This window comes from Oryctolagus cuniculus, chromosome 17 (assembly GCF_964237555.1).
Source record: "Oryctolagus cuniculus chromosome 17, mOryCun1.1, whole genome shotgun sequence".
Lineage (NCBI taxonomy): Eukaryota > Metazoa > Chordata > Mammalia > Lagomorpha > Leporidae > Oryctolagus > Oryctolagus cuniculus.
This window is the reverse complement of record NC_091448.1, coordinates 32,644,601-32,672,308: the sequence shown is the minus strand read 5'-3', so window position 1 is coordinate 32,672,308 and position 27,708 is coordinate 32,644,601. Positions and strand designations below refer to the sequence as shown.

Sequence of the window (27,708 nt, the reverse complement as noted above, 5' to 3'; positions counted from 1 at the left end):
TCTCAGTGAGAGGGGCTGGACCGGGGCCAGATGAGATGACAGGCCCCAAACATCCCGCAGCACCAGCACGCAGGGGCCCTCAAGATGCAGGCCCCTGTTCCTGCCACGCTCCCAGGTCAACGCTATAGAGCGACCCAGCTTCTGGGCCTGAGGGAGAACTCTGAGGGTACTTCAAAAGGTTCTCAGCAACACAAAGAAAAATGATTATTTCATGCAGAAAAAAGTCTGAAGTCCATATTTAGTTCTTTTTCAATTAGCAATTTCACAAATGTTTGGAGATCCCTTACCTGTGTAGATTTAAACATTTTTGTACCAAACTTAAAATTTTTTCTTCCATTTATCTGAAAGGCAGAGCAATAGGAGTGAGAGATTTTCCATCAGCTGGTTCTCTCTCCAAATTCCCAAAACAGCCAGGGCTGTGCCAGTAGAAAGCCTGGAGCCAAACTATCTGTGACACCCTTGTGGGTGGCAGGGAAACAAATACTTAAGCCATCACCTGCTGCCCCTCAGGGTGCACACTGGCACAAAGCTGACCCCAAAGTGAAGACAGAACTCAAACTCTGATACTCTAGGGGGCCGGTGCTGTGGTGCAGTGGGTTAATCCTCTGCCTGAGGTGCCAACATCCCATATGGGTGCCAGTTCTAGTCCCAGCTGCTCTTCTTCCAATCCAGCTCTCGGCTGTGGCCTGGGAGGGCAGTGGAGGATGGCCCAAGTGCTTGGGCCCCTGCACCCGTTTGGGAGACCAGGAAGAAGCACCTGGCTCCTAGCTTTGGATCAGCACAACTCCAGCTGTTACGGCCATTTGGGGAGTGAACCAATGGAAGGAAGACCTTTCTCTGTCTTTCCCTCTCTGTCTGAACTCTGTCTCTCAAATAAATAAAAATCTTTAAACAAAAACAAAAACACAACTCAGGAGGCAGATCTCCAAAGAAGCTTAATAGCTGCACCACAACACTCATCCCTAAACTCATCTTTTACTTCCATTTTCCCATGAACTATTTGAAGTACCCTCTTATTTATGAAATATAATCTAATTAGCCAGGGAGAGGGAAGAACCAGGGCTACTACTAAACTCAACTAGGAGAAAGGAGCAAAGGACTTAGCACAGCCCCATCCAAATCCACAGCAGGTGCAACCCAGGCCTCAGGTGGTGAGCAATGATAAAATACCATCTTCAAGGAGCTTCAGACCAGTCTCCTGGCTGAACCATGACCCTTTCTAGGCTAATGCCTACATGACCCACAAGGTGTCCAGGTGGCAGTGCCAGGGCAGAGTGGTCCTCCTACATAGAGATCAAGAGGCCTCTGGCTTCCTGTCAGCACTTGGCCCCCTACCAAGAGAACATGGGTTGGTCAGAGGAAGTAATTTTACCCTGGGCCTTCTGGGCTCCAACTGGGAAAGTTTCTTATATGGAGTTCTGTAGAGAGAGGGGGCAGGCAAAGTTCTGCCCCCCTAGGAGATGCTTACCCAAGACGTCACTGGTAGAGAAGGTAGTGCAAGAGAAGGCAATGGGGGAGCGTAGATATTGGTGAGGTTCAGTTCCTTGAACTTCTTTCCAATCAAGTTCAATGCTTTGTCAACATGATGCTGAGAACCTAGAGGGAGGTGGAGGTGGGACACATGACCTCTGCAGGTAAGAGGAAAATCACAACAGAAACAAAGGCACACAGGACTTCTGAACTCAAGGGCATCTTTAAGGAAGAAAGGCCCCCAAACTCATTCACATCTCAAATGATACACCTCTTGGCCGGTGCCGCGGCTCACTAGGCTAATCCTCCACCTGCAGCGCCCGCACCCTGGGTTCTAGTTCCGGTTGGGGCGCCGGATTCTGTCCCGGTTGCTCCTCTTCCAGTCCAGCTCTCTGCTGTGGCCCGGGAGTGCAGTGGAGGATGGCCCAAGTGCTTGGGCCCTGTACCCCATGGGAGACCAGGATAAGCACCTGGCACCTGGCTTTGGATCGGCGCAGCGCGCTGGCCATAGCAGCCATTGTGGGGGGTGAACCAACGGAAGGAAGACTTTTCTCTGTGTCTCTCTCTCACTGTCTAACATGTCCTTGACTTCATTAAAAAAAAAAAAAAAAAAAAAAAAGACACACCTCTGCTGTTTCAGTCCTGCTTTGAATGCAACTGGAGGCTGGCAAATAGAAAAAGGCCTGGCCCTCATCAACTAGAGATCTGTTGGGAAAGGACCTAAGTCACTGAAGCCCCTGAACTGGGGAAGGGGCTGAGAGAAAACACCAGGGGTCCTTTGACCAGGGATGAGGGGCAGGGGTTTCTATGTAGGGACTCAGATTCCAAAAGGAGCGTAGTTGGGACTGCAACATTTCCATTTGCTTACATTGCAGGTAAGAAAACGGCAGCAGCTACCACTGACCTTCTATGTGGCAGATCTGGATGTTCTGAGTGTAGGGCAGGGTGGAGATGTAGATTTTGGCACCAGATGTTTGCTTCAGGAAACTCACATAACGCCCCTGCTTGCCAATTAGTCGGCCAACTAAGTGCTTCCAGAAAGAGAGAAAGAGTTGAGAGATGAGAGGGTTAACCAATTCCCTTTACTCCTAGAGACCTGCTCTTGCTTTACAGGAGGTCAAGCTCAAACATGTTAACTGTTCACGTGTCAGAATTTAGAAACATAACTTTATAGCCCTGAGAGGCTACAGAACCTACCCAAGGTCAAAAAGCTGATCAGCACTTCAACAAAGCAGTTCTCACTTCACCCCTAAAAACATGGCCCAGACCCAGAAAGTTGCAAGGCAGTGTCTCTTCTCCAAAATCCACACTGAGAAGTTTTAACATCACAAGGGTTGAGTGCAATTCCTCCTAGCCCTCCTCCGAGCCTAGTCAGGTCCAAAGATACAGGGGCTCAGCTGAAGAGGCACCCTTGGGCTCCCGCTGCCCATGGGTATCAGGCTGGGGCCTTCACAGCCGGAGGCACGCACAGGGCACAGCTACAGGGCAAGACAGCCAGCAGCAGCCAAACTCAGCCATGATGTAAGAAAGCTCCCACCTCAGCAAAGCTCCTAAGGACACCATTCCCTCCTCACCCAAAGGAGTTTCCTTGAGCCCTTGGTAAGCACTGGGAGAGAAGAGGACAGGGTTGCTAACAGGGTCAGCAGAGGAGGAAACCACCAAGAGAGACAGCAGCCCAAGGTCCAAACAGCCATCCTGACCCAGGAGACAAGTGCCCCAGGAGAATGCAGGCTGCCCATTACTCCTGAGCCCCAGAGATAAACATCAAACCAAAGTAGTAAGTTGTGCCTTTAGAACGGCAAGAAGCTAGCAACCATTTAAGAGCTCTGGAATTGGGGACTAGTGAAGCAAACTGACATTCACACAATGAATAATGCAGTTAAAATTACATTTTCAAAGAATAACTGGAAAATTAAATTGTTAAATATTTAAAAGTATTAATTAAAGCAACATAATCTCAGTTTTGTTTAAAAACCACAGGGTGCAAGATAAGAAAGAAATAAAAGTCTTCATAGTCACTCTCAGGGGGTGGGATTAGAACCAGTTCTTATTTTCTTCATATATTTCTACTCTTTTCAAGCCCTTTAAAATATGGATTTATGCTTCGCTGCATTATAACACACTTTGCACTAGAGATTGGCCAGAGCACAGTGAAGGGGTTGGGGTCCCATGTCCTCAGCCTGGATCTTTGCTAGTATGTGTTTCCAAACACATCTGAGCCCCAGAACTCACAGGGTCCCAGGGGAGAGAGCAGGCTGCAAATCTCAGGGGTACAAGAGTAAGGGGCTCCAGCAGGCTGCTCCCGGATCCTGGGCAAAGTGCAGTGTTCCCTCTCCCTTCACCTCTGGCTCCCTCAGGGACTCCTTCTGACAGGCCCTGCCGCCACCTCCTCCAAAGTCTGGTGGCCCTAGGCCAGGGAACTGAGTCTGTCCCAACTCAGCCTACAGGGATGCCGCACCCTTACCTTTGGCACCTCGATCTCCCAGACGATGAGGTCAACTTTGTTAGGGTTGCAGCCTGCCTGGGCGTTGTGCGAACTGTCAGTCCTCTGGAGGCTGCAGCAGCTATCAGCTGAATCCATGCTGTTCCCGTCAGAACCTGCGCGAAGGAAGCAGCACACGCACACGCACAGCCCAGCTCAGAGCAGCCAATGCCTCAGAACCTCCCAGAATTCTCAAGCCCAGAGTCCCAACCCAACAAAACTTGGCAGGTGACTGTCAACTCAGTCTAGAAGGCTCAGAACCACCCCAATGAAAGAGGACTGGGGGTGTCCAGACACCTAATTTTAGCCTGTGTCTTACAGTCCCACTTGCTCAGTTGGCAGCCACGCCCAGCCACAGCTGCCGGAGCAGACACAAGTGGTGAACTGGGAAGAAGCGGCCTCCAGGCCCATGGAGGGGAGTCCAAAGGACAAGGAGGGAGTGGTTCAGAGGTCAGTACTGTCCCAAAAGTTGGCCCATTCTTACAACACTTTCAATTTTCCCAGCCCCTCAAACCCAGGGTTGTTTTTCCAAGACATAGGGGCTCCCAAATGCCAAGCAGAGCAAGTCCTCAGTGCCTCAGGGGCCCATGCTTATCCCTGCCCAAGGCTCTGCTCAGTGGCCAGCCAGATGAAGGAGAGTGGGCTTTCTTGCCCTTGTCTTAGGCCAGACTTGTGCAAATCTGAATACTCTTTGAGGCTTGCTCCAATACCCCCTGGTCAAAAGGCCGCACTAAAGTTCATTCCCAAAAAGACAGTGGGAAGCACCAACCTTTGTTCCTTTTTGTTCAAGAGATTGCCTAAGGGACCACAGCAGGGGTCCAGAGACGCCCCGCCCCCAAGAGAAGCAGCTCTGACTTAAATATGGACAGCTCAATCACCAGAAACAAATCACTCCTGAGTATCTGTTAATTAGTTTCTCTTCCACATGGTTTTCCCAAACCCTAGGCCTAATCCTTTGCCAAACAATCCATGCACAATCTGGACATAGAGGACTAAGGCTTAAGCAGATTCTGCTCCCAGCTAAAGAGTCAGATCCAAGTGATCTCTCAACACTAGGAGATCAGGACAGCCCATGCAGGGAAAGCTACCCCTTGAACAAGAAGACAGCACGGCAAGCCTGCCAGATGCAGAACAGACTAAGGGGACTCTCTCCTATACAACTCCAGACTCTGTCCAACAGGACAGGCCTAGCCAAGACCAGCCACTCTGCAGGTACCCAGGAGAGGCTCTGAACCACACCAGCACTTCAGTAGGCTGCATTCAAAGGTCAGTTTCCAACTTGGCCACGCAAATCTTGCATCCCTCTCTGGTCCTTCTGCACAGAGCAGGGCTATTGTGAGAATGCATGTGGGGCATAAGCCTGGGGCTCAGCTCAGTGGATACCATACCAGGCTCTGATTGACCACTCCTAAGCCTCCCTTGCCCATCATTTAGCCTCAGTTACAGCCTCCCTTCGGCAAAGCCTAAACTCAGAAGCCTTCAAGCCATCTGAGTTGCTTCCACAGTCACCCTAGAGTCAGGATGCAAGGCTAAGGGCTTGTTGATAACGCTGAGGGGCAGCAGACAAAGGAAAACACCTTTATTCCTTAAAGTTTTCTCTACCCATTTTAAGATGCAATTTTTTTTAAAACATCCCTGACGTTAGGATGCATCTTACAGTATTGGTCTTCTATAATCATGATTGGCAGTTTTTTCTTTTAGATAAAACAACACCTTAATCTATAGCTTCTTAGAGGTGACAAAATGTACCATGGAGTACACTCCAAGTGCTGTCAAAAGTAGTAAAACTCCCAAGATAGATCTCCAACCTTCTTTGTTGAAGTGGGAGAGAAGGATCCAAGACCAATAAGTCCAAGAGCTCTGTAGGGTCACCCCGGCCTTTCCCGAGAAATCAGAACACTCCAGGGTGGCTGCAAAGTAGGGTCACAGCTGCTGATCTGTCTGTGAGCTCTCTGAACTGTCTACACTGGAGTCAGCACCCGAAAAACCTAGCAGACGCTTCATTACCAAGGTGCCCCCACTTTCCCAGCTGCGCAGAAAATGGCAGAGGCTCTCTGCAAAGGAATAGTACCAGCAATCACTCAGAAAAACTTGAGCCTCCCACAAGTACCCCAAGCTTTCTCTGGGCACTTACCCTGAATGAGCTTCTGGAGGAGGAAAGTGGGTGAAGACATGGGAACAAGCACATGATTAAAAGGAGAACAACTGTAACAAAGCACACACCTATCCTTGGTGCTCAAGGGGAATGACCCTAAGCAGGCCTCTTCAATAGAGAGGTCAGTGCGTACTAGAGGCACAGTAAGGTGGATCAATGAACCCAACCTTGAGCTGGTTCCTTCTGATAGGCCGACGCCTGGAGAGGGTCACTGGTGAACTACCAAGTGATAGTTCCCATGGCTTTGTGGGTCACAGGGCAGCTAACTCCTCAGTTACCCGCCAGTGCTCTGCAGTGCCTGACTCTGCAGGCTGGCTGGGATTCAGGGTAGAAGAGTGCCCTTACCTTATGTAGAAGTGGCAGAAGAGAGAGGTGGACCAGCAGCCGTTCCCTAACAAACAAAGGGAGACCCCCGATCCTCTAAGTGATCACCCAAGACCCTCCTACCTCCCGAATGATCTGCTTCTGCATCCATGGTCCATCCATCCTCAGCCCCCAAGTCTGACAACTCCCCCTTCAGCACCCCATTGCTGAAGGGCACAGTACTTTCTTTCAGCGGTGGGGTGATGGCTTTGTCCCTGGGGCTGGAGGTGGTCTCTGTGCAAGAGTCTCCGAGCCCAGAAGTGCTGACAGACTCTGAGCACTGCCCCGAAGAAGTCACTGAAGCCACTGAACAGCCCTGGCCATCATCCGACATGCAGGTGTCACACACAGTATCTTCCACCAGGATGCAGGCATCATCCTGCACCCCTCCCAGGGAGGCAGCCAGTGTTGGGCAGGGGGCCAGGGAGATGTGGTGTGCAGAGTTCTTTGGCTTGCCATCCTTGCTGGGGCTGGACAGAGGGCTGCTCAGGCAGCTCACATAGGTCTTTGGGGTTGGCAAGTCTTCAGCTGGCAGGCCTGGCAAGGGCAACGCAGTGTCTGATGGTTCGGCAGCTGCCTCCACTGAGGCCAGGGTGGGCTCTGCAGCCTCTTGCCCTAGGACAGTTTTCTGGCTGACAGGAGCACAGCCCTCCTCCTTTTGCCCCTGGAGCTGAGCGGCCGAGGCCTGATAAATGCGATCTGCAATCTTGCCCACCGTGGTGGCCAGCACCTCTTCAGTTGCTTCCAAGATCACTTGGGAGATTATCTGGAAGGCAGCCTGCTCAATCTTCTCATTTTTATCCTCAGTCTCCTCTTTGCCCAGTTCTCCCATGAGGTCTCGGTCCCAGACTTTGCCACCTCTGACCCGGGATGCTGGCATCTCATCATCCTTGCCCAGCTCCATGGGAGCTGACTCCACGAAGCTACTTAACAACTTCCCTGCTGCGCATTCTTCCTTTTCCAGGGGCACAAGCACCTGGGGCAGGCTGCTCTTCCCCTTCTCCCCGCCTCCTCCTAAGAGGGCCAGGCCGGGGGCCTTGCAGCTCTCCAACTCGGAGACGTGCTCGTGAGACAGCAGGCCTTCTTCCAGAACATTTTCCCCCAACACTGCATCACCGGTCCCTTCGGTCCCACCTGTTTCTCTGGCCCTCTCCCCAGGCCCATGCTTTTCTGTGGAGGCCATAGATTGGTCAGGCCAGCCCTTCCCAGGTGCCTTGCTGAGAACGGACTCCCGTTTACACACCTCAGCTGCTTCATGGGGGAACTGCACACCCTTTGGGGATGGAAGAGGACATTCTGGAGGAATCGATTTGGCCTCATCACCCATTAGGGCGAGTTCCACCTTTGCACCGTCACCTTTGCAGGTTCCTGGCTGAGATATGGCATCTGTGGCGTTCGGAAGGCTGCCCGAGGACTCTGATCGACGCCTGGTTGGGTGCGTCCGCAGCAAGGCTGGGGGCTCCACAGGTTTACTCAGTTCCTTTTCCGGCGGCAGAGTGACACTGGGGGATGTGGACACAACTCTGGGACAGGCCTCTTCCATGGGGAGCGGCTCCTGGATGGCAGGGTCAGCCCTCAGCTCCACAGCACCAGCCTCTGCCTGCCTATCATGGCTGCTGACTTGCTCTTTTTTACGAGAGAAAAACCACCACCAGCCGAGGAGTGCCAGCATCCCAGGCAACGCCAAGGGGAAGAGTGAGCGCAACTGGATTGCCATCCTGGAGGCTGGAGATAATTAAACCTGGGAAGAGCAGGGGAGAGGGGGAGAAGGGATGTTACAGGAGCCAAGTAAGAGGATACTCATGACTGCATGTGAAGCCCAGCTATCTCGTTCTCTCCATCCCTGGCCCAAGTCAGGGAGGTCTACTCTTGCACCCACTCACACCCTTTGGTGATCCCCTGGGGTGAGTGGCCAGGAAATGCATCCCCACTCTGCTTTCATTCACACACACTCCTTTGAAACAAACTAAGCACTCTCTTCTTTAGCCCAAACCCCTCCCTTCACCACTTCACAATGCCATTTTCTCCCTATGTCTCTCCAAAAGGACTGGTTAGGCTTAGTGTGGCTTAGTTCTCAATTCCCACAACAGGTCTCCAAAAAATCACAAGTCAACGAAACAGTGGTCCGTTACACAGCAATAGATGGCCAGAAGGTAAGGTGAGGGAACAACACCACACACAGTCATGGTAAGATCCACGTGACATGGGCAGAATTCACGTTTATCAGCACTGATGAGGGTGTCCTAGGACTCCAGTGTAGTGTGGGTTTATCCTGTAGACAGCAGAACCAGCACAGATATGCAAAGCACGTACCAAACTGTTTCCAGAAGGTGACTCCAGGGCAGGATAACACAGATCAAGCAAGGAGAAATGGAAAGGGCCCAGGAAGGCAGCAGATGTGTAAAGGTGATAGGAAACTCAGTTTTCTTCCATAAGAGAGGGACACGAGGGACCCAACTCTTAATGGCTGCCCTAAGGATAAGCTGAGATATGTACATTAAGTGCTCTGCAAAGCAGGGTTAGCTCTCATTAAAGGCATTGAATAGTTTAATTTATATCTAGTACCTCCCTGACCAGCAGATTTTATATTAGTTTGCAAAAATTATGTCTTCCTAAAACCAAAAATCTTCCAACTGATATGGTGAATCACACCTTATTTGGGTTGGAGTGTTGTAGAGATTATAAATGCAAACGCTCTAACAGCTTTTACTGGTTCTCCAGCAAAACGAGGGCATCAGTTCTTTCACCAGCTCCCCACATGGTTCTATTGTCCTGCAGAATAGACTGGGAACTGCCGCTTCAGAACAGTGCCATCCACAACAGTGCTGAACATGACCAGGAACCTGCTAGACACGAGTTACAGCAAACAGGACCAGATCTGCATCTTAACAAGCCCTCCCCCAGGGAACTCATAGGCACATAACAGTCTGTGAAGCAATGCTAGAGGTACTCTGCTCCCACAGTGATGGGGGTAGGAGAGCCTAAATTCCTCCTCCGTTAAAGACAAATGTTCTTGCTAATATTCGAAGATGAGGCAATTAGCTTTAAAGTACAGGGCAGAGCTAAGCAATGTCCAGGGTTAACTTTGTAGCAACCTCTCCAGGCAGAAAGTGACAATGTATCCAACCCACACAACCTGTTTTTTTTTGTTGTTGTTTTTGTTTTTTCTGACAGGCAGAGTGGACAGTGAGAGAGAGAGTGAAAGGTCTTCCTTTTTGGCATTGGTTCACCCTCCAGTGGCTGCCGCAGCCAGTGCATTGCACGGATCCGAAGCCAGGAGCCAGGTGCTTCTCCTGGTCTCCCATGGGGTGCAGGGCCCAAGCACCTGGGCCATCATCCACTGCACTCCCGGGCCATAGCAGAGAGCTGGTCTGGAAGAGGGGCAACCGGGACAGAATCCGGCGCCCCGACTGGAACTAGAACCTGGTGTGCCGGCGCCAGAGGTGGAGGATTAGCCTATTGAGCCGCGGCGCCGGCCACACAACCCACTCTTGCTAGATGCTTTGCTTTTGTATCCACCTGGTTCTACAAGTATTCCTATCTAAAGGTTAGGACTACTCAAGGTTGTGGAACCAAGACACAGAAACTCAAATTTTAGTCCACATTAAATCTAGAATCCACAAATAGGTAGATCTGTGAGGAAGAGGCAATATGGGCCAATAAAAGTTCACATTATCTTTTTGGAGAGCTTTAATAATGTTGTTTAAAACTTTATGACCATACCCTATTACCCAGAAATCCCACACCTAGAATCTTAAAACAAAACACCACACACCTCAGCATAGGCTGAGTTCTACATAATAATGCCCACTGGGAAATCATGTGAAATAAAACCAAGATTAACCTGTCAGGAGAGTCGCTGACATCGAGTCTGTGCACATACCAATGATAAAGAAAGAAGCCAACTCAATGTACTGCCAGGGAAAAAGCACCGTGACATAGAAAACTGAAGCTAGAAATCATGCATGTGATTCTATATCCTTATAACCCCATAGAAAAACTGGGAACAAACAGCATAACCAAACCATCCAATTGTGGAAGAGGGGAAACTTCCACACACTGGCCTCATATCCTAGAAACTGGCTGTACTCATTTAACAGTGCTAAGAGTGTTTAATAGGTTCCTTGGCATTTCTTTTTTTTTTTTTTTTAAGATTTATTTTATTTATTTGAAAGAGTTACAGAGAGAGGTACAGACAGAGAGAGAGGTCTTCAATCCACTGGTTCACTCCCCAGATGGCCGCAACAGCCGGAGCTGGGCCGATCCAAAGCCAGGAGCTTCTTCAGGGTCTCCTATGTGGGTGCAGGGGCCCAAGGACTTGAACCATCTTCTACTGCTTTCCCAGGCCATAGCAGAGAGCTGGATCAGAAGAGTAGCAGCTGGGACTAGAATCAGTGCCCATATGGGATGCGGGAGCTTCAGGCCAGGGTGTTAAGCCGCTGCACCACAGTGCAGGCCCCTCCTTGGCACTTCTAAACTTCCAATACAGAAGGCTCTACAGTTGTGGAGAAGAGTTCTAATTTTTCTAACATGGTTCTCCAACTTGGCTTTACATTATCATCATGTGGGAAGTTTCCAGTAGCTTAAGGCCAACAGGGCATCCTGAGGGGGAAACCTGGGTAAGAGGGTTTTTTAAACCCAGGTGATTCCAATGTGGGTAGAGTTTTGAGAATCTCTTGTTCGTTCTCTCTCTCTCTCTCTCTCTCTCTCTCTCTCTCACACACACACACACAGCAAATTTCATAGGGCCAGTATTACGATGCAATGGTTAAAACCACTGCTTGAGATGATGGCATCCCATGTCAGAGTGCCAGTTCAATCCCAACTTCTGATCCAACTCCCTGTTAATGTGCATGAGAAAGCAGCAGAAGATAGCCTGGGTCGTTAGGCCCCTGCCAGCAACATGGGAAACCTGGACAGTTTCTAGGTCCTTGCTTTGGACTAGACCAGCCCCAGCCATTGTGGCAATTTGGAATGAATCAGTGGGAGGAAGATCTTTTTGTCTCCTCTCCCTCTTTCTCTGACATTCTGCCTTCAAATAAATATTTTTTTCCTTAAAAATTAACAAATTTCAGGAGATTCGCTTTGTACTGGCTTCATGTTCAATGTCATATAAAACAGTGAGAAGAATCTGAGAAGAGAAAGAGGAAGAAGGGTGTGGTTAGGACAGGCAGACATCCATGGCTGTCAGATCAGTTCCTACCTAACCAGCACATGCTAACAGGAGGTGCAGCTGGAGTCTACACTGAGGTTTTCACCTGGTGAAATCCAGGTTAACAAGGCAATCCCTTTACAGCAGGATTTATAGCTGTGATTTCCCCTGCATTCTCGCAGTTCTCTGATCTCAGGAAAAAGATGAAATGTGCCAGGGTAGGAAGAAAGAAGAATCCTATCCAGCACCCCACAGAAAGCAGTCTTCCCATTTTACACACCAGGGTCCCAGGCCACAGACTCACATTGGTGTGTGTGAGGGAGGGACTGCTGTCTGTGACACCATATGCTGGAAGAAGTGCCGCCCCTTTGGAACTAAACATTGGTCCCAGGGGTCCCGCCTCTCCAGCAGTTGCTAATTAACCCACTCAGCATCCCAACATGCCAGAAGTTGGCTACACTCACCCAGGAAGGGACCCAAAAATGAAACCCACATTCCAGTCTGCTTTGGTCTGCAACCCAGGTGAGTCCCACAGAAACCCAGTATCCAGCCCACCAAGTACTCCCCACTCCAGCTGCTGGTTGCAGTCCTGGCTCACATAGAATGCAGGCAGCAGTACCCCTGTCTGATGCCCTGTAGCTCAATGGTAAGGACATCACTGTACTTACCCAGCCATGCCTACCAGTTCTGCTTGGTCCCTGGAGACTCAGGTGCTACTAGTTCTGCTTGGTCCCTGAAGACTCAGGCACTAAGTCCCAACCCCACCATCTCTAGCCCCCAACAGTCAGCTGGAGCTCTGCAGTGGAGAATTACTGCTCAGGAAGCACAGTGCCTGCAACATTTCCAAGTCAGCTGCTCTAGGGCTGAATACTCATCCACAGGATCCTGAATTTCTCACTTGGATTCTCAGTGCCAGCCACTGCCCAACCCCCACCACCCACTCTGGACTACAGCCAGAGACCTGCTACTGAGGAACCAGGTGCCACTGTTGCCATGCTGTGAGTGCTCAGGACAAAGCCCTTCTCTCTGTGACTGCTTCTAGGAACAGAAACTGCCTACCAGAGGCCTCCACCACCACTCCAGAACCTAGGCATGAGATCCCCAGAGTTGAGAAGAAAATTGGGTTTATATTTCCCTTGCTACCAGAGGTCTGTGGTTACAGATATGAACCATCCCCTCTATGAAGAATCCCCTGGAATCAGCAGCTGCTCCACCTCAGGCCTTGGCTGCAACTCGCTGAGCCTAGCTGGGTCTCACTGAGGGTGCCCACCAAGCTCCTGAGGTGAGTGATTGATGCCTTTCCACCAACCCCTGCTTTCCAGCAATGAAGAAAACAGCTAGGGGCCAGGCAGACCCACAGTGTACAATTAAGACAACACTTGAGATGTCCACATCCCATATCAGAGTGCTTGGGTTCAAGTTCCTGCTCTACTCCTAATTCCAGCTTCCTACTAATGCACTCCTGGGGGGGGGGGGGGGCACCAGGTGATCCTTGAGTCCCTGCCACCCATGTGGGAGACCTGGATTGAGTTCCTGGATCCTGGCTGTGGCAGGCATTTGCAGAGTGAACCAGGGAATGAGGACAATCAATCGATCTGTCTGCCTTTCAAATAAATAATTTAAAAACACCCCTCACTTCCTCACCCGTGAGCCAATCTGACCTCAGGCAGACTTCTTAGGGACTGGTAAGATGTCATTTCCCCTGACTTACATGGTCTGATAAGCCTATAAGAGGTAGTGTGGGATGATTTTTTTCTAAATCTACACACAAACCTTCTTCACACCCACACACAACTTCAGCCTTAGAAGGGTTTCTGCTACCTTCCTTGCTTCCCTGAGCATAGACTCAGGGCTCTCTTGCCTGGGTGTGTTTGTTTTTTTAACCTGATCCTCTCAAAGTTTAAGTGGCACAGGCAGAGCCTGTGCTGTGCCCCCTCATAAGCAGGAAGCAGCTATAGAAGATATGATGCTTCTATGCCCTTCAGCAACCCTTAGGATTAAGATCTGGAATCTCTCTGAGGGGGAAATGATGCATGCAGGCAGGTAGGATAAAATCAATTAGATTTGTGAGCTGTAAGACCATGCCCACTGTGTGATCTCATGCCCCTACCTGATCCTATGCCTACCTGCCAATCAGACTATGTAACCACTCCCTCTTTGGGAGTAAACTAAAAGCCTGGACCACGGTGGGCCCTCCCCTTACTGCCTTTGTTGCCCCTGCGGCCCGTGGGCAGGTGGCCCAACCTGCTCTCTGATTTCCTGCCTACATGCTTGCTCCACATGGCACCCGGCCTGCTCTCTAATTGGTATGGACCCAACTTAGCTTCTAGACCTCTCTTTCTCCCCTAAATAAAGCCCTCATTCTCCTGCACATTTCTCCCACCGAATAAAAAGCTTAAAAACTTAAAAAAAAATTTTAGGTGGCATTGAGCCCTGTAGGTCCCAAAGCCTACAGAGTCACAAGCTAACTGAGGCCGCCCCCTCCCCTGAGGCCAGGGCACTTGAGGCAGGCCTGCCTGCAGTGAGGGAAAAGCCTCCCAGAAGGATGCGGCAGCACCCTGCCCTCGGGTGCCAGGGACAACGCTTATTTTGATTCTGTTGGAATGAAACTCCACCTGCTTATTTTTAGCAGGTCCATTTGCCCAGGAATAAATGCACATTGGCAGGGTGCCAAACGGTCACACAGAGCTGAAGGCAGGCACGTGCCCCAGCCACAAGGCCTGAGTCTTCAATGCTTACTCCAGGCTTCCTCTGGAAGCACAGCCCTTGGAGAAGCAGGGGCCCCATTCCCATCAGAGCTGATGAAGCTGTGACTGTGGTCTACAGCCTTCTGAACAAGAAAACATCTCTGGGAACAGCACAGTGTTGACTAAGCCCATTTGGCAGCAGTACGAAAAAAGCTGCATAAGTGACAGGAAAAATCAATTGAAAAAAACACAAACCAGCTTTGAGCCAAGAGTCCAACAAGTCCACTCTGGACTTGAGTCTGGATAGTGCAGCCACATTCACAGTGTGTTCTGAATGGACATTTACACATTCTCCAAATTGGAATTTGAATATTTCTTCTAATATGCCAGTGTCTACACTGCCAAAAATCATCCCTGGGGTCATTAACCAGAATACATCTGTCCTGGATGCTCCACCTCCCCAGTGCTCTGCACAGCAAGTTTTTGCCAAGGGACTCTTCCCCTTGCAGGGAATCCCTAAGAGCAGGGACTCTGGCTGCAGGCCAGGCCAAGGTGACTCCCCTCACAGGCATTTGGAGGAGAAGATCACACCTCATGAGTGCCTCTTGGTTTGTATATGATTTGTCTGCCATATTCCTTATCAGTACTCACACATTCAAACAAGCATAAGTTGCTACTGGAAGCTCACCGTCCTGAGGAAGAACCCGTCTCACTCACTCATTCACACTCACTTCTGCATCACAAGAAGCCAAGCTGAGAAGCAGGCAGAGAGGCCAGAAAGGCTCCTTTCAGGAGGGCCAGAGTTTCCATAGGGTACAGTGGGGAGGGGAAATGGCACAAATTAAAGTTCTAGTGCTGTTGGGAAAGAAAAGGAGAGGCAGAGTAGAGCCAGTGAGCCAGTAAGGACTCATACAAAAGAAGTTTAACCTCTCCATCCAAGTCAATGGGAATCTTGCGACATGGCCATAGTGGAACAGGTCACCAGAGGCAAAGGCCTGGGGATTCCTAAGAGGTAACTACTGTCCAATATTGGCAGTCACTTAGTCACAGTCACAGTGGGTAAGTCACTGAGCAGCAAAATGTGAAAAGTGTGATGGAGGAACTCAACTTCTAACTTCACTGTTAATCTAAATCACTACCCACAGTTGGCAGCTCCCTATTGAACAGTATAAGGCATTTCTAGAGGGTCTGCCTAGAAGACCCCAGCAATATGAGGATTAGATAAATGGTGCCATGACCAATGCCTACCTTGCTGGGCAGTGCTCAGGCTGGCCACTGAGGGTGGAGGGCGATGGTAAGCTTGGGCCACTTGCCCTCAGCAGCATGGCTGGGGCCAGGAATCAGAGCGCTGGAGCCATGCCTCAGGTATGTTGTCCTCAGCCCAGCCCTGGTGTTACCTTCATCGTTGGGGGCCTGAGTGGTGACTCAAGAGGGCATCCTGAAGATTCCATATTAGCTCACAGTAGGACTGTGAGGTCCTACCCAAGACCTCTCCACACCCTCCATTGTGAGAGCCTCACAGAGTAGTAGGTAAGCTACAGTGGGCAGCCAGCAAGGCCCTGGTGGAGCTCCCGCCCTTCCAGGTAGAGCAGCTATCAGAAAGTCATAGGACACTTTCTCAGCCCACTTTACCTAAGGCAAGTGGAGGCTTAACCCAATGCGTGTGGGAAAGACCTGCTCAGTGAGGCCCTCTATATCCAAGATGGAAAACAGACCAGAACTAGGAGCTCTGGCCGGCGCCGTGGCTCACTAGGCTAATCCTCCGCCTGCGGTGCCAGCACCCCAGGTTCTAGTCCTGGTTGAGGTGCCGGATTCTGTCCCAGTTGCTCCTCTTCCAGTCCAGCTCTCTGCTGTGGCCCAGGAAGGCAGTGGAGGATGGCCAAGGTGCTTGAACCCTATACCTGCATGGGAGACCAGGAGGAGGCACCTGGCTCCTGGCTTCGGATTGGCACAGTGTGCCGGCCGTAGCAGCCATTTGGAGGGGTGAACCAATGGAAGGAAGACCAACGACATGTACAGAAACATGGAAAACTAAGAACTTTGCAGGCATAAACAATGCTTATATTATAATAATGTGCTCTCAAACTCTAAATAACAATTTGACCAAAATTCATATTACCTCTACCCTGGGAAGATGAAGAAAGGAAAAAGTATAGGAATGAGCAAAGTCTCCAGTTCCCTTAGTAGGAAAACAGATCAGCTAATATTTCTTTTTTAAGATCCCAAACAGGCGCCGGTTTTAGACCGGCTGCTCCTCTTCCGATCCAGCTCTCTGCTGTGGCCTGGGATAGCAGTGGAAGATGGCCCAGGTCCTTGGGCCCCTGCACCTGTGTGGGAGACCCGGAGGAAGCTCCTGGCTCCGGATCGGCGCAGCTCTGGCCATTACGGCCATCTGGTGAGTGAACCAACGGGTGGAAGACCTCTCTCTCTGTCTCTCCTCTTCTCTCTCTGTAACTCTTTCAAATAAATTTTAAAAAAATCTTAAAAAAAGATTTATTCATTTATTTGAAAGGCAGAGTGCAGAAAGAAAAGGAGAGACAGATCTTCTGTTCACTGGTTCACTCCTCAAATGCCCAAATGACCACAACAGCCAGAACTGGGCCAGGCCAAAGCCAGGAACTTCTTCCAGGTCTCCCACTTGGGTGATAGGGGACAATGACTTCAGTCATCCTCCATTGCTTTCCCAGGCCATTTGCTGGGAGCTGAATCAGGAGTGAAGCAGCTGGGACTTGAACTGGCACCTACATGGGATGCCAGCATCGCAGGTGGTGGCTTTACCTGCTACACCACAATGCCAGCCCCTATTATTTTAAAGAGAAAGTAGACTATTTAAAAACAGATGTGAGTGGCATGGAGAGCAGCTGGAAGGACTGAGGGCAGCTGTGGCTGAAAGGGAACAGTATGGGGAAAGCAGTGTACTCAAGGCTGAAGTCTCTCCTCTCAAACCTTGCCCAAAATCAGAAGTAGAGGGCCAGCACCAACACTGTGGCTTAGTATGCTAAGCCTATATGTGCGGCAGCAGCATCCCTTACATTCAAGTTGTGGCTGCTCCTCTTCTAATGAAGCTCTCTGCTATGGCCTGGGAAAGCAGTAGAAGATGGCCCAAGTCCTTGGGCCCCTGCACCCACGTGGGAAGCCCAGAAGAGGCTCCAGCTCCTGGCTTCAGATCAGCTCAGCTCCAGCAGCTGTGGTCATTTGGGGAGTAAACCAGGGGATGCAAGACCTTTGTCTCTTCCTCTCTCTGTTACTCTACCTCTCAAATAAATAAATAAAATCTTTAACAAAAAAAAAAAAAAAAAAAAAGAAGAAGAAGTAGTAGTAGTAGTAGTAGTAGTAGTAGTAGTAGTAGGGGGCCAGCATTGTGGCGTAAAAGTTAAAGCCACAGCCTGGGATGCCGGCATTCCATATGGGTGCTGGTTCTTGTCCTGGCTGCTCTACTTCTGATCCAGCTCCCTGCTAATGGCCTGGGAAAAGCAGAGGAAGATGGCCCAAGTGCTTGGGCCCCTGCCACCCACATGAGACCTACATGAAGCTCCTGGCTTTGGTTTGGCTCAGTCCTGATTGTTGCAGCCATCTGAGGGAGTGAACCAGGAGATGGAAGAGCCCTGTCTCTCCCTCTTTCAAATAAATAAAATAAATCTTTGAAAATTAATTCTTAAGCAATACCAAGTAGCAATTGATGGTCTATTCCTATCCAGTTTTGTGTGTTTTTTGTTAACCATCATAATAATATGCATTAGTATCAGTTTATCTGTTTAAAAACTGATAGTGGTTTATTTCCCCTTAATAATCAAAGACAACTTTGCATCAGATACCCCCAACTGCAATGCTGATGCAATAGCAATCACCAAAAACAACATGTATATTGATAGACCCTTTGGAAACCAAGACCATGGTCTCCTCACCTTACAGAGAGCAAGACAGCTTCAGGTAGCAGGACCCTCCAGCTGGTCACTGAATAAAGATTTTAAAAACCATGCACTGTGGGAAGCAATGGTGGAGGGCGAGGAGTCAAACTGCAGATAATAAGAGACTGCAAAGATCTAGCAACTTAATGAAATTGACCTGCAACTTCTCAACTATTTGGGAGACAAGTCCTAAGGTGTCACCTGCCTGTGATGAATTAAGTGTGCTCCTGTGCATGCAGAAGTAGAGTAACCAGGGCTGAGAAACAGGCCTTTGCTGTGTGTGCTGGTTTAGATGAGAAAGGCTGGGCAGACTGTTTGGGAAGGAAGCCTGAGACAGGATGGTGAGGGAATGCGCTCAGAAGAGATGGCACCAGAGCCAGGCAGTGAGGAGCTGTGCCATGATCTGGGGGGGAGGAGGAGAAAGCTCCAGGTCTAGGGGGAGTGTAGAACACATGTGCCAAAGTCTTACGACAGGACCATGCTTGGCTGACTCAAGAGACAGCAAAAAGGGGAGGCCAAAATGAGGTCGGAGCACTGCAGCAGACACATGGCACCCCAGCATCACAGGCAGCAGCAGTGCTAATGGTAGATCAGGATTGCAAAAACCCGGGGAGAACTAGGTTCACCGGACGTCCTCCAGAGGGGAGTCCCACTGCCCAAAGAGCTAAGGGGCTTGGTTTCTACTTCAAACAGAAGCTGCTTCCCTAGTCTATTCCAGAAGCAGAAAGCCTGGGAGGCTGGGAATATGACAGTATACTCCACAGGTTTGTTTACATTCACACTTGGCAGCCATTGCTGGACCTACCCTCACCCCCTCATCCTTAAATGAGTCTTTTCCAGCAAGGCAGTCCAGCCCAGGAGGCAGGGAGGGACACACACACACACACACACACACACTCACGCATACTCTTGCCAATTCTTTGAATCAGACTTTGCGAAAACAACCTTGCTCTCCAGCCAACATAAACCATAGGCAACAGAGGGCCTTATATGGCTTGAAGCTTTCTTAATCAGAAACAGATAGATGGGCTGGAGTTGGCAGTTCCAAGTTCGAGAGAAGGAGGGACCATGAAAGAAAGGACAGCGCCGACATCAGGCAAACTTGTTTGTCAAACTTTCTCAGCCTTCTTCAGCCTCAATGGCTTCCTGGCAAAGAATTCCAACAAGCAGCTGTGGTTTTGCCTCCTCTTGTGTTTGTATTTCAGTTTAAGCCAGAGGACATCAGTAATCAGACTGCCAGTCAACCCATAGCTTGAGTTCTTGGTGTCCATTCAGTTGTCAGCCTTTAGGTTGGGCAACTTCACAAGAAACATGGGGTTATGTGGTTTCCTGAGAAATTGGCTGCTGGCCCAAAAGAGGTCCTCATTCCATTCCCTGGGGCAGCAGCCCTGACCCTTAGTTTCCCAGCCCACTGTGCTACCTCCGTCATGTGCCCACCTGGCCTAGGAGGCAGGGATTGGCCCCGACCACAGATCCAGATTGCAAACGGCAGCCCCAGCTTCTCCTTCCACACACCACGACAGTCTCTAAGGTGGCTTTATCCTCCTCCTTCCCTGAGGAGGCAGCAGTAGCTTCAGCAGGCACCAGGGCCTGTCCCATACATGGCAGCCACATGCACTTGGCCCTCCTGAAGGCTGCCATCTGCTAAAAATAGCACAAGCACATGCTTGGCCTCTGAGCCGCGGCAAAGGACAAAGCACGGAGGTTATTCTCAGTACCACCTTCTCCAGAGACAGCACAAGGCTCATCCAAGCACTGGTTTTCTTCCAAGGCAGCTCATGGAGGTGAGGCTGACTCCTGCTCCCTTCTCTCCGGAAGGACAGGAAGCAGGCACAAGAAGACTGATTTGCTCTTTATATCTGTTGCTGCCTGGACCTCACAAAGGCATAGCCAGGCCAAGGCTGGAGAAGAAAGGGCAGGGACTGTACATGTACAGATCGTGCTGCTTCCTCCAACAGGACCAAGCTAGTCTTGGGTGACAGCCTGTTGAGGGACAGAGATGGCCTCGTGACCTGCTTGTGAGGTCTGACAGGCCATGTTATTATTAGCTGGGGAATGAGTGACTTCAAGGTTGTCTTTTCAACCAGTTCAGCCTCCAGGGCAATTTCTCAGGCCTCAAGGCACAGCTCCCTAGTCTGTGAGGCTTTTAATTTGCTGTGGGCTGTCACTTGTGCATTTCAAAAGTGCACCTAATCTGATGACAAAATATACCTCTAGAAAGCAGAAGAGTTAAAGAACAGGAACATGAACTGTAAAATGAAAATGTCCTCTAAAATGGGACAAACATCCCTCCCTTACAGGGTTGCCATGAAACCAAAACAACTCAAAACTCTAACAGATTCAGTGTGTGGAATAAATGGTCTTAATCTTGCATAAACCCAGTTTACTTTCGTGGATGGGGATGGAGTGATAATGGGGCAGTAAATAAGAATCTCTAAGCACAGGGGGAAGTGTTAGGGGTGAGAGGGATCCAGGTCCACAGCTAGGTCAGCCTCACTGTGTCTTGCAATCTTCTTACCCACCCCAGGGTCTCAGTTTCCTCACCCACCAGAGACAGTTGAAGCAGAAGGCCAAGGGGTCCGCTTGAAATCACAGCCTTGAGAGCTGCAGAGTCCAGGGCTCTTGCCACCTCAGCTGGATGGTAACGCAAGCCTTGCCAGCCTGAGCTGCACATACCTTTCCTTTCCGACTCCCCCTGAGGGCCCTGCTTTGTTCCCAAGTGCAAATGAGCCTCAGTGACATGCTGCTAAGTGAACACAGTCAGCCAGCTCTAAAGGATCAGGAGCAAAATGTTTACTACTGACAGCTGCGAACCATCAAATCAAGCCCTGCGAATGTCCAGATGGCCAGGACCTAGACAGGATGAAGATGGTGCGCCACCACTCGGGAGGAGGAAAGCAGAGTTACAGACACCTTGAAAGCTGCCTGTTACTGAAGAGTAAGTTCTCAACATGCTGAATGAAAACACATACCCCCTTCTGCTGCTTAGGAGGCAGCAGAAAGATTAGGGGCAAAGCCTGAGGATTTAATAGTCCTTAATCGTTCTTACAAAAACCCTGCAGAGGAGCTAGCTTAAGTTCAAACCCACACTTGTTAGATTCTCTACCTCTCAATTAGTGTGCCTGAAACAATCCATGGTGACCTACAGTTTCACCCTCAGTTGTACTCAGAGGTGTGAGGATTAAAGGATTAACAAGGTGTTTGCTTGTAACTCCCCCTAGCACACATGGTTAACAGTCAGGGAAGACACATCCTCTAAACTTCAGCCCTCACCAGCTACTTCTCCAGTCAGGCACTGTCCTACTCCAGATCTGCTCACTGACCATGCTTCTATGTGGCTCAGGTTTAAGATTAGGCACCAAGGCTAGCAGGTTCACTCAGTAAGGTGCCATACACAGTGGGTATTTGAGGTTAAATGTTCACGGAAATGGAACCTGTGTGAGCTATTACACCAGGAAGGAATGTGGGAGAAACAGAACTTGCTCTAGGAAGCAAGGCTTAGGCCTAAAACACAGTCCACTATAGAGATTAGCAACTCTCAAAGTGGATGAAATGATTTCAGTGAGACAAGCGGGCTCTACCACCTCCCCAACAGCAGAGGAAAACTCTCAGAACAAGCCAAAGATATTAACTCATACTAGGAACTGTAGACTTCCCTACAACAGGCAAACAGATCAGCAGAGAAGCCCAATCACTCTAGACTCAGAGGGAAGATTAGGAAGGAGCTGAGTGGGAGGAAAACAGGCCAGCTCTCCAGGTACAGGGGCTATAAGCTACTTCTTCAAAGCCCTGAAATACCCTCACTATCAAGTCATGTTGCCGCAGGCCAGAGCCAGGGGGCTAAATGGCACAGTGCTGTAAAACCAATTTCTCTCTTTTTCTTCCAACAAAGTTTCTAGGTCAGAGGCTAAGGGGGATAGGGGCACTTTTACTAAAATCCAGGGCTGACACTTGCAACGCAAGCAGATTAAGCCACTGCTTACAACACTGGCAACTCATTCCGGAGTATACCCCCACCCCCATATGGGAGAGGTAGTTTGAGATCCGGCTGCTCCACTTCCACTCCAGCTTCCTGCCAATACTCCTGGGTCTCTCAATGTGAGAGAGCCAAATGGAGTTCCTGGCTCCTACTATGGCACAGCTCAGCCTTGGCTGTTGGGACCATCTGGGGAGTGAACCAACAGATGGAGCTCTCTTTCCCTTTCTTTGTCGCCCTGTCTTTCAAATAAATCAGACTTAAAAAAAACATCAAGGCACTCAAGTTATTCAAGTGAAACTTGAAATCAGTCTCAGGACTTCTTTGAGGAGTGAGGGAAGGAGACAATGTTTAAGCACCTATCAAGTATCAGGCATTCTCAAGCCTCACAAATATGAACTCAATTATTTAGTCTTGAGAACAAGGAAAAGGAGCCTTGTGGAGGCTAAAACCAGCCTTCCCCCAAAAACATGGCTATGACCCAGCATAGACCCAAAGTCCAAGAATTTGGGTCATCAGGTAGGCCATTCACAAGACACCTCCACCCTGCAGTGACCAAGTGCCTAGAAACAGCCTCATGGATGGGAGAGCTATTCCTACAAGGGCCTTCACTTAGTCATAAATCCATCAGACCTGGCTCCCTGGCTCAGATCCGTTGCCAGCACCTGACGAGACACATGATGACAGAGCCCAGTGACTGAAGCTTCAGTGGGTTGCAAACCCATAGGATCCCAAGGACCTTCTCGAACCTAGCTCTATTTCCTGACAAGACACCAGGAATTATCCTGAACCCACAGAACTAGTTAAAAATGAGAGAGGAAATGTTCAACTCTAATCAAAAAGCTCCCAAAACATAACCACTCCAGGGTCTTAAATAGTCAGCAGGTGACCTACCAGAACATCAAGAACAGAGGAATCAGATAAACGATCAAGCCACGCTTCCCCCTCATTTAAAAGGTGCTTTCTATACCTTTAAGAGCAAAGCGCATGGGCGGTGTTCAGAGTCCAAGCTTTGCCTTCTAAATAAAGCCGAAGTGTCTTTTTTTTAAAGGCACTAATTTGGGAAGGATTCAGCAGTTACACGAGCATGTAAGGTTATTCGTTGCCAGAATTAATAGCTTTCTGTGAAGGGAGTTCCTTGCTCAGTAATTGCGCGGTTTGCGAGATGGGGAGGCGAGGCAGCAAACCAACTAACAGATAACAGAGTGGCCCCAGGTCCAGCGGCCGGGGTTTCACTGCAGGAGATCAATTTAAACGCCAAGCAGCCCGCACTTCAGGAGGGGGGAGGCAGCCAGTTTCTGCTCACTAATTGCCCTGGCATACGCCCTACCCGGCCTAAGAGGCCTCTGAGCGCACCTGGAGCGAAGTCCACCGGGTTTGCGTTAACGGTGGCCGAGGTGCAAGAAGGCGCCTGCCGCCCTGGGCATCCCCCGGAAGAGCAAGATCCCGGATCGCCCACCTGTGGCCCAGGGCCAGTCCTGCACCGCCCACCACCCGGCCCTGGGTCCCTTCGCAAGTAGCGTCACCTAGGGCACAGAACAGTTCAACACCCGAAAGCCCGTCCAAAAAACAGGCGTCCGGCCCACGGCCCCCCCACGCACATCTTAGCCCACGGCCCCCGGAAGCGTGCATGGCCGGTCCCGAGCGCCGAGCCGGCGCGCGGGGCGGGACAGGTGACGCGGGCGCCAAGTCGGCCGGCACTCGGGGCCGGGCAGCCTCCACCTCTCTCGACACGCTCAAAGGGGCCGCAAGTGCCAGCCCCCTTCGAGGGACACCCGGGCCCTCGGTTCTGGCGGTCCCTCAGCCCGGAACTCGGCTCCGATCACAGCCGTCCCGCCGCCGGGTCAGCCGAGCCCTCAACACTTGCCCTCGGGACCTGGCTCGCCGCAGCCGCCGCCGCCCGGCCTGCTGGGGCGCCCACTCAGAGGCGGCCGGGGGGCGCAACGGGCCGGGCGAGGCTCCAGAAGTGACCCATTTCAGTCCCGTCCCCCAGGGCGGGCACGGGGTCCCTGCGGGGCTCGGGGACCAGCCCGCCCTTCCGAGGCCCTGCCCACGGCCCGCCCCGCCGTCGCCTCCCGCAGCTCTCGGACTGGGTACACACGACCTTTGAAAAGTAAACGCGTCTGGGGCCGGGCGACCTTGGGTGGGACGCGCCCGCCTCTGCCTCGCCGCCGGCTGTGCACGCTCGGGGAAAGTTAAGGCGCAGAGGGGCGCCTCGGACGTCGCCTCCTCGTCCCCTGCCCGCGAGGTCGGGGACGCGCGCAGGACGGCCCCGAGCCGTGCACACGCGATCTGTCAGCAGGAGCCCGCGGGCAGGCAACCCCGCGCGGGTGGCGGGCGAGGGGAAGAAGGGCCTGCCTGACAGCGGGTGGCGTCCGGAGTCGGTGCTCCCTGGGCCCCCGGAGCGCGCGTGGCACCCTGCACCTGACGCTGGGCTTCCCCTTCACCCCGACGGCGTCCCCTTCAGCACTCTGGCAGGGGGCCCCGGGCCAGCAGCCTCAGGCGGCCCTAACTTACCAGTCCTCGGTCACCGTCGGGGTGCAGAGTCCTCGCACCGCCGCTGCCCTGAGGCCCCCCCTCCCCCGTCTCGCCCCGCGGTGCAGCCCCTCAGCGCTCCGCTCGGGCCGCTCCCCCACGTGCTCGCACAGGCCGGTGGAACACAGAGACATTAAATACTGAGGACGCGCAGCGACGTGCCCGCGGCGCGACGCAAGCCCCGCCCCTCGCCCTCGTGCCCCCGCGCCCTCGCTCCCGCCAGGCCCGCTCGCTCACCTGCGCGTGCGCGCCGCCGGCCGCTCGCGCCCGGGCCTCTCCGCGCGTCTCCCAGCTGCGCCAGAGGGGGCGCGGTCTGGCGCGCTCGATGAACATCCCGCCGCCGCCCGGAGCTGGTTCTCGCTGGTGCTCTCGCGAGAGGAGCTGTAATCCCGGCGGAACGCGGAGAGGGGGTGGGGCTGGGGCGCTTAGAACCCGCGGAAGCTCTAGGCTGTGCAGCTTTAGCGCAGGGTGGCTTGTCCCGCTCTGGCTCTCTCTCTTTCGAGGGGTGGGCTAGGCCACCTCCAGCCTTGGGGCACGGAGACCTCCTCTCATCGGGAAGACGGAGGGGGCCGGGGTCCCTTTGCTTCGGTAATGCATGATTAGGTAGCTGTTCATAATTGCTCAATAATAACTGCTTAAGGGTACCACTCTAATGCAACTTTCTTGCCGATTTTCGCAATTTGATGATGTCGAAGTGAAATACTTTCCTCCAAATGGATTTGGGTTTTGGAAAGATTCCTACCACGAGATAGCCACCATGAGTCACTGGCCCCACCGGGAAATTGGGCAAAGAATTCGCCTCAGACTAGGGAATAGGGCGGAGTCCTGCCTGACCAGCAGGGCTCTTGTCTTTAGGACAAAGGGACTTTCAGTGAGCCTTCCACTGGGCGACATTTAGAAAAGAGATCTTGCTAGGAGCTAACCGTTCCTTGGGGAGGTGCTGCTCTTCCGTAGTGAGCAAATGCAAATTGAAATGACAATGAGCCTCAATGGTATCTCTAGAAGTAGCATAACACCTCTGGAGTGTTAATATGAATTCAGATGTATGAATGCCACTTGCTTGGTGTGATAGGTGCCAATGAGAAAGCAAGCAGGAAGCTGAAATAGAGAAATAACCAAGGTCCTGTTTTAAGTCCTGTGGTTAGAAAAAGCCCATTAGAGCAGGTGAAGCCAGCCTTGCCAATTGTCCTCACAGAAGACTATGGACAGAGTTGAGGGACTGTTGCTGACAGAGGCACAACACAGGCAAATGCAAGAAACAGCTCCTGGTGAACTGGAAGTTCAGTGTGGATGGGTTACAGCGAGGGGTTCGTGCTAGACACAGTGTTGTTTGTTTGTTTTGACAGGCAGAGTGGACAGTGAGATAGAGAGAGAAAGGTCTTCCTTTGCCGTTGGTTCACCCTCCAATGGCTGCCCTGGCCGGCGCGCTGCGGCCGGTGCACCGCGCTGATCCGATGGCAGGAGCCAGGAGCCAGGTGCTTCTCCTGGTCTCCCATGGGGTGCAGGGCCCAAGCACCTGGGCCATCCTCCACTGCACTCCCTGGCCACAGCAGAGAGCTGGCCTGGAAGAGGGGCAACCGGGACAGAATCCGGCGCCCCGACCGGGACTAGAACCCCATGTGCCGGGGCAGCTAGGTGGAGGATTAGCCTAGTGAGCCGCGGCGCTGACCCACAGTGTTATTTTTGTGGTGGTTTGGTTTTCTTTCATTTTTGGATTTCTTTTTATGTAGTAGGTGGAGCCTGGTCCACCTTATAAACCATAGGAGGGCTTGGATTCTAATATCTCCCCTCTGCCTCCAAAGCCAGTCATGATTCCACCTCAGGGCCTTCGGACTTGCTGGAACAGTCCACAGAGCTTACTCCCTCATGTTTTCTTTTCTTTTCTTTTTTTTTTTTTTTAAGATTTTATTTATTTATTTGAGAGGTAGAGTTACAGTGAGAGAGAGAGACAGAAAGGTCTTCTGTCCGATGGTTCACTTCCCAAATGGCTGCAATGGCCAGAGCTGTGCCGCTCTGGAGCCAGGAGCCAAGAGCTTCTTCCGGTCTCCTACATGGGTGCAGGGGCCCAAGCACTTGGGCCATCTTCTACTGCCTTCCCAGGCCGTAGCAGAGAGCTGGATCAGAAGAGGAGCAGCTGGGACTAGAACCGGCGCCCATATGGGCTGCCGGTGCCACAGGCGGAGGATTAACCTACTGTGCTATGGTGCCGGCCCCACTCCCTCATGTTTCAAGTCTCGGGGAAGCCTTCCCTGAATTCTCTAAAATTATAACCACACACACACGCACGCGCGCACACACACACACACACACTCCAGCCCTCACCCTTTCTTTGTCTTCATAGCCAATATCATTATCTCTTTTATACTTAATTTATTTTATGAGGGCAGGGATATTGAGGGTCTGGTACATAAGAGGATGCTCCGTAAAAATGTGTTTAGTGAATGAATGGGAAGCCATTAACCCATTATGTCACAAGTTTTTAATTCTGTGAATGTTGCAATGACATTGACACAGGTACGTTAAAAATAAGTTGGAAATCATATTCTAGAACTTTCATATCATTAAGAATGAAAATACAGATTGCCCTATAAATAGGACACTGGCACAATATAGGATCTTTAACATAGCTATGCTGTCCTATAAATAGGACATTGGGGGGGCCGGCGCCGTGGCTCACTTGGTTAATCCTCCACCTGCGGCGCCAGCATCCCGTATGGGTGCCGGGTTCTAGTCCCGGCTGCTCCCCTTCCAGTCTAGCTCTCTGCTGTGGCCCGGGAAGGCAGTCGAGGATGGCCCAGGTGCTTGGGTGCCTGCCTGCACCCGCGTGGGAGACAGGGCGGTGGGGGGGTAGTTCCGGCTGTAGTGGCCATTTTGGGGGTGAACGAACGGAGGGAGGACCTTTCTCTCTGTTTCTTTCTCACTGTAACTCTACCTCTCAAATAAATAAATAAAATCTTTTAAAAAAAAATAGGACATTGGG

At 51.3% G+C, this 27,708-nt stretch overlaps 1 protein-coding gene across 3 annotated transcripts in view; it reads right to left on the bottom strand.

Annotated features, from left to right (window-relative positions):
• AKAP1 (A-kinase anchoring protein 1) overlaps nt 1-25,041 on the bottom strand; it is a 31,904-nt gene extending 6,863 nt beyond the window's left edge. The window contains exons 1-5 of one of the 3 annotated variants that reach the window (XM_070060917.1): nt 24,966-25,041; nt 6,555-8,211; nt 3,935-4,068; nt 2,375-2,501; nt 1,469-1,596 (exon numbers count right to left, since the gene is read on the bottom strand). In XM_070060917.1, coding sequence (XP_069917018.1) covers nt 1,469-1,596; nt 2,375-2,501; nt 3,935-4,068; nt 6,555-8,187 — 2,022 coding nt within the window. In that variant the 5' untranslated portion in view covers nt 8,188-8,211; nt 24,966-25,041. Of the gene's footprint in view, nt 1-1,468; nt 1,597-2,374; nt 2,502-3,934; nt 4,069-6,554; nt 8,212-15,557; nt 15,696-24,710; nt 24,931-24,965 lie in introns of those variants that run through there. The other 2 variants (XM_051825480.2, XM_002719276.5) reach the window with 2 other exon arrangements.
• Between the last annotated feature and the right edge of the window lie 2,667 nt (nt 25,042-27,708).